The sequence below is a fragment of the Calypte anna genome, chromosome 25 (assembly GCF_003957555.1).
Source record: "Calypte anna isolate BGI_N300 chromosome 25, bCalAnn1_v1.p, whole genome shotgun sequence".
NCBI classification, from domain to species: Eukaryota; Metazoa; Chordata; class Aves; order Apodiformes; family Trochilidae; genus Calypte; species Calypte anna.
This window is the reverse complement of record NC_044270.1, coordinates 1749810-1755898: the sequence shown is the minus strand read 5'-3', so window position 1 is coordinate 1755898 and position 6089 is coordinate 1749810. Positions and strand designations below refer to the sequence as shown.

The 6089-nt window shown below is 59.3% G+C and overlaps 1 protein-coding gene across 2 annotated transcripts; it reads right to left on the bottom strand.

The window, feature by feature from the left end:
• Nucleotides 1-576: 576 nt before the first annotated feature.
• Nucleotides 577-4840, bottom strand: MINDY1 (MINDY lysine 48 deubiquitinase 1). Of its 2 annotated transcripts, none has more exons than XM_030465123.1 (10): nt 4759-4840; nt 3927-4417; nt 3755-3812; nt 3583-3647; nt 3086-3244; nt 2590-2692; nt 2343-2485; nt 1502-1654; nt 1298-1423; nt 577-889 (listed from the first exon to the last, which is right to left on the bottom strand). In XM_030465123.1, exons 2-10 carry the CDS (start codon nt 4185-4187, stop codon nt 824-826), a joined length of 1134 nt encoding a protein of 377 aa, XP_030320983.1. In that variant the 5' UTR covers nt 4188-4417; nt 4759-4840; the 3' UTR covers nt 577-823. The 2 variants fall into 2 exon arrangements, with proteins under 2 accessions (XP_030320983.1, XP_030320982.1); XM_030465122.1 differs by having other exon boundaries at nt 582-889; nt 1502-1696.
• Nucleotides 4841-6089: the final 1249 nt, after the last annotated feature.

Below are 6089 nucleotides of genomic sequence, written 5' to 3'. Positions count from 1 at the left end.
AAAACCCCACGAAACTACCCCAAAAAACAACCCCCCCAATATAAAACAACCCAACCCCCCCCCAAAAAAAAACACCCCAAAAAGAAACCAACAAAAAAACCCGAAACTACCCCAAAAAACAAGCCCCCCCCAAAAAAAAACAACCAAACCCCCCCAAAAAAAAACCCACAAAAAACCCTGAAACTACCCCAAAAAACAACACCCCCAAAATAAAACAACTCAAACCCCCCCCCCAAAAACAAAGCAAAAAAACCCCCAAAACTACCCCAAAACCCCCCCCAAAAGAAAACAACCCAAACCCCCCCAAATAAACAAAACAAAACAAAACACCCCAAAAAAACCCCACACTTTAAAAAAAAAAAACACAACCCCCCCCAAAAAAAAAAACCCACAAAAAACCCCCCACCCTGAGGGGGTGTCCAGGGGGGCAGAGGGTCCCAGAGGCCCCCCCCGTCCCAAACATCCATGGGGTGCAGAGCCCCCCAGACCCCCCACCCGTGGGGTTCGTCCCCCCCCAGGTGTCAGAGCCGTGGCCACGGGCGAGTCCTTTATTTCCCGAGGGCAAAGGCCGCGTTGCGGGGGGGCCCTGAGTGCATCCCCCCCCCCCCCATCTCAGCGCAGGGACCCCCCCCACACAGGGGCTGGGGGGACCCCCCCTGCGTTAAGGCCACTGGAAAGGTTGGGGTGCTCCCTGTGGGGATGCAGGGCCCCCCCGGTGCTCTGTGTGTGTGTCCCCCCCCCCACTGTCCCCGGGGGGGGTCTCCCCAGACATGTGGGTGCCCCCCCAGGGAGCTTTAGTGGGGTGTCCCCCCCCCCGGGGGGGCTACAGGAGGGTGCAGTCCAACTCCGGCTTCTGACGTGGCCGCCGCTCCCCAGCTGCCCGCCCCCCCTGTGGGCAGAGGGAGAGGGGTGGGGACCCCCCAAGGACCCCCCAAATATCCCCAGGGACACTGACACCCATTTTGGGGCAGAAGGAGAGGGGTTGGGACCCCCCAGGGACCCCCCAAATGTCCCCAGGGGGCACCCATCCCCTATGGGGCAGAGGGAGAGGGGTGGGAACCCCCCCAAAATGTCCTCAGGGGGAACCAACCCCCTGTGGGGCAGAAGGAGAGGGGTGGGGACCCCCCCCCAGCGTCCCCCCCCCCAGGGGCACCCATTCCCTATGGTAAAGAAGGAGAGGGGTGGGGACCCCCCAGGACCCCCCCCCAGTGTCCCCAAGGGGCTCCGCCACCCCCTGTGTGTCAGAGCTGGGGGTCAGGGGGTGAGGACCCCCCCATCCCTGGGAGCCCCCCGTTACCTGTGGGGGGGGCAGGTGCTGGTACTCCTCCTGCTGCAGCTGCTGGGCCAGCTCCAGGTCACTCAGCACCGGGGGGGGGTCCTGGGGGTCCCGGACCCCCTGTAGAGAGAGGGCGAGCAGGAAATCCTGGAGAGGGGGGGTGGGGGGCTCAGCATCACCCCCCTTGTGTGCCCCCCCCCCACACCCCCTCTTCTTCCCCCCTACCTGGTCCACTTGTCTCTGGTGGGGGTGGGGGTTTGGGGGGGCTGCTGTGGCCCCCCCCTCCTTGCCCGTGGGGTGTCTGGGGTGGAAGTGGGTGTCACAGAACCGGCTGTCCCCATCCACCCGCTGCAGGGTCTCCCAGACCACCCCCTCCTCCTGCAGGAAGCCCTGGTCTGTCACCAGCAGGTAGAGGTGGCCCTGGGGACAGGGGACACGGGGGGGTGAGGGAGAGGGTGGGGGGGGACGGGGTGGGGGTCTGAGAGAGGTGGGGGGGGAGGGAAGGGGGATGGGGTCTGAGGGAGTGGGGGGGTTGGGGAGCAGGGGGGATGGGGGTCTTGAGGGCTCCAGGGATGGGGGTCTGAGGGAGGGGATGGGGTCTGAGGGAGGGGGGGGGTTGGGAGGGGGGGAATGGGGTCTTGAGGGCTCCAGGGATGGGGGTCTGAGGGAGGGGATGGGGGTCTGAGGGAGGGGGGGGTTGGGGAGGGGGGGGAAGGGGGTCTTGAGGGCTCCAGGGATGGGGGTCTGAGGGAGGGGATGGGGGAGAGGGGATGGGGGGAAGGGGATGGGGGGAAGGGGATGGGGGTCTGAGGGAGGGGGGGGGGGGGAAAGGGGGTCTGAGGGCTCCAGGGATGGGGGGTCTGAGAGAGGGGGTAGGGGGGGATGGGATGGGGGCCTGAGGGAGGGAATGGGGGGGAGGGGATGGGGGTCTGAGTGAGGGGATGGGGGTCTGAGAGCTCCAGGGATGGTGGGGAGGGGGGGGAAGGGGGTCTGCTGGGTCCAGGGGTGGTGGGGAGGTGGGGGAAGGGGTCTGCTGGGTCCAGGGGTGGTGGGGAGGGGGCTGCACCTTGTGTTTGACCATGGTGCTGAAGTGGTTGTTGCGGAAGAAGACGCTGAGCTCCTCCTCCTTGGCAGCCGCCCGCAGCTGCTGGAGCCCGTGCTGGGTCAACTGGGAGGCTGTGGTCTCCAGGAACTGCTCGGCCACCATTCCTGGGGTGGGGGGGACACGGCGGGGTGGTGGGAGAGGGGCTGGAGCACCCAGAGCAGCACCCCCAAAACCCCAAGGTGGGGTGGGGGGTGGATGGGACCCTCACCTTCGCTGACCAGGCTGGAGTCAGGAGCCTGTTTGGAGGTGATGATCTTCTCCACCAGTTGGTTGTAGCTGAGTTTGCCCACAGCTTGGACCTCCTGGGGGTTCTGGGGGGGGGGGACAGGGGGTGAGAACCAACTCTGCAGGGACCCAGCAGAGCCCAGGGCAGAGAAGGGGTCACTTGGGACTGTGTCCAACCAGCTGGACCACTGCTCCACCACAGAGATGTCCAAGAAGCTTCTCAGAAGGGTTTCTTCCACCAGGGAAGGGGTTGGGTTGGGTTGGGTTGGGTTGGAAGGGACCTTCCCAGATGATCCAGTCCAACCCCACGGCCAGGACCACCTTCCCCTAGCCCAGGTTGCCCCATCCAAGATGTCCTTGAGCGCATCCAACGAGGGCGCATCCACAGCTTCTCTGGACAGCCCATTCCAGTTGCCTCACCGACCTTTGGACCGTTCCTTCGTCTCCCTGGACCAACACAAGCCACGGGGCCAGCTCACCTGGGGGTCCACCAGCCAGCCATGGTAGAGGGGGATGTTGAGGAGGTCAAAGATGATGCACTCAGGGGTGTACTCGAAGTCGGAGACCCCCGTGAACCGCACGTTGACGTCCAGCCCCGTTGCCAACTTGGGGAGAACCATCATGGAATCGTTGATGTTCTGGAGAAGGTAAGGAATTGCTCAGGAGGAGGTAAGGAGTTCCTCAGGAGGAGGTAGGAAGTTCCTCAGGAGGTGCAGTCCTGCAGCCCAAGGCCACGGTTTGCTCCCTGAGATCCCAGAATCATGGTGGTTGGGATGGATCTTCAAGACCATGAGTCCTACAACCACTCAACCATCTCCTGAACACCCCCATCCCCCCAGCTGGGGATGGCAACTCCACCACCTCCCTGGGCAACCTGTTCCAAAGCTTCCATAAAAAACGTGGGGTGGGGTGGGGGGGCACAGTTTGGGGTTTTTCTTTTTGGGGGGGTGGGGAATATGTGGGCGACGTTCCTCACCTGCTGGAAGTTGAGCTCCAGCCCCTCCGAGGGCTCCCGGGGTTGGGCAGCCAAGATGCAATCACCTGGAAAAGCAGCTCCCTCAGCCCCTCCACCACGGCACAGCCTTGGGATGGGGGGGCTGTTGTTGGGGGGGGGTCCCTTGGGAGGAGTTTGGGGGGGGGGGGCTCACCCAAATGTGCCATCAACTCCTCGGCCGTGGTCACCTCCTTCTGCGGGGACAGCTTCACCTGGGAGCAGGCAGAGGTTGGGGACAGACCCCCTCCCCACATCATCCCGGGGGGGAGCCGAGCTTGACACCCCCTCCCCAACCCTTCCCCAGCCCCCCCAGGCCCCCCACTTGCCTTCCACTGCAGGCAGAGGACGTTGATGATGGCCAAGAGCGGGCAGGGCCCGTTCTGGCTCTGGGTGATGATGGGGGTCTGCTCCCCCTTCCACCTGATCCACTTCACGGAATAAAAATCCCCCCGGGCTTCTTCCCTGGGGGGGCTGCGGGCTGGGGGAGGGGGCTCCACCCCTGTCCCCCCCACCTCAGCGCTGGGGTTGGGCAGGGGGACACCGGCCAAGGACCCCCCCCCCCTTGGCAAGAGGCTCCTCGGGAGCATTTGGCTGAGGCTGGGGGGCTGGGGGGGGGGTCCTGTCCCCAGGGATCATTCCCTCTGGGGGGGGGTGGGACCCTTCCCCACTGGGGGGGGGCAGGAGTGTCCCCCCCTCCTTAGGGGGCTGCTCCATGGGTGTCCTGGTTCCAGAGGGTGTCGGGATCAGAGCCCTGGGAATGCTCCGGGTCCCTCCAGGAACAGCCACATCCCCAACTTCCTCCCTCAGAAAGGTCCAACTTGGGTATTCCAAGAAAAAAACAAATTAAAAGAAAATAAATAAAGTAAATAAAGTGGTAATGAGGCCAATTCCTCTGCCAGGTGTTGGGTCCTCCCCCCCCTCCATCCCTTTAACTGAAACCGTGCAAAACCAAAAGCTGGGGCTGCTCCCACCTCGAAATGGATGTGAAAACATGAAACAAATCAAAAGAAATAAAATAAAATAAAATAAAATAAAATAAAATAAAATAAAATAAAATAAAATAAAATAAAATAAAATAAAATAAAATAAAATAAAGGTGTGAGTTTTGTTATTTTAACGTGGATTTTATCCCTTTGGCAAAGCAAATCCCAAACCAACCTGGGAGGGACTGAGGGGTTGGGAGGAGCTGGAGCAGCGCTGCTTTTCCTTGGAAATCGGGGTGGTGAGGATGGTCCTGGGGAGAGAGGGGGAAACTTGGGGGTTTGTTGGGAAATTTGGCTGTGGAAAAGTGAAGAAATTCGGCAAAAAATCGTTCCCTGGGTGTGAGGTACAGAGAGGAGGGGAAGGGAGAGGGAGGGGTGGTGGTAAACTGGTGGTAATTAATTATCAGTAATAAATGAACTTAAAAGTTGATTTCCTTAAAGAGGAACAGAAATATTTGTATTAAATCTGTAAATCAAGAGGGAAATATTCCTGACAGGGGTGAATGTGGGAATGTTGATATTCTCACTGAATAAACCCAGAAATAAATGAAGAAATCATCTGTACAAATGGAATAAACGCAGAGAGGTGGGGAGGAGGTAACGAGGTCACTCATTAAATGAGGAGCATTAAGAAGCAAACTAAAATAGTAAGTGCTCTGCGGGGGTAAGCAGGGGGTAAAGAGGCTTAAAAGTAATAATAAAAAAAGAAATATTCTTTCTAAAGAGAAAATAAAACAGATTCAACCAAATAAAGTAGAAGAAGAGTGATTTAAAATCACCATACAGAGGGATCCGGCCGAACCGGCTGCCCAACCCTGGCTGCGGGGCGGGACGGGCCCTGCCTCAGTTTCCCCATCCCAGCCCCCTCCTCCAAAACACCCCAAAAACCCCCTCTCCCGCATCCCCCGGGTGGGGGGCACCCACCCGACCCCCCCCCCCCCCCCCGCTCTCCCTTTGGGTGCTTTGGTTCCCGCTCGCCCCTTTCCCACCTTTTTCCTTCTTCTTTCCGTCTTTTCCTTTCGTTTTTTCCTTTTTTTCCTTCTTTTCGTCTTTTTTCCCGGGTTTTCTTCCTTTCACTTTTCTGTTTACCTTTTTTTCCTTCTTCTTTCCTTCTTTTTTGCCTTCTTTTCCCCCTCCTTTTCCTTTTCCTTCCTTCTTCCTCCTTCTTTTTCCTCCTATTCCCTTTCCCCCTTTTTTTCCTCTTTCTCCTTCTTTTTCCCCTCTTTTTTCCTTCTTCCTCCCTCTTTTTCCCTACTTTTCACCTCTTACCCTCTTCTCTCCCCCCCCTTTTTTTTCCCCCTCCTTTCTCCTTTTTTTCTTCTTCCCCCCCCCTCTTTTCCCCTTTATTTTCCTCCTTTTCCCACCCTTTTTCCGCCTTTTTTTCCCTTTTTCCTCCTTTTCCTGTCCCCTCTCTCCGGGGCTGCTCCGGGCTCCCCCCGGGCAGGAGGCGGGAGGGGGGCGGGCAGGGGGCGGGCAGGGGGGGTTCCGCTCCCTCCCCCGCCGCCA

Bases quoted from the DNA above. Each gene is read 5' to 3' on its own strand.
- MINDY1 (XM_030465122.1), bottom strand. From the start codon at position 4,187: ATGCTCCCGAGGAGCCTCTTGCCAAGGGGGGGGGGGTCCTTGGCCGGT. The intron at 3,245-3,582 runs GTGAGGAACGTC...TACCTTCTCCAG, and splicing joins TGGAGCTCAACTTCCAGCAG to AACATCAACGATTCCATGAT. The intron at 2,693-3,085 runs GTGAGCTGGCCC...CCCCCCCCCCAG, and splicing joins GCTGGCTGGTGGACCCCCAG to AACCCCCAGGAGGTCCAAGC.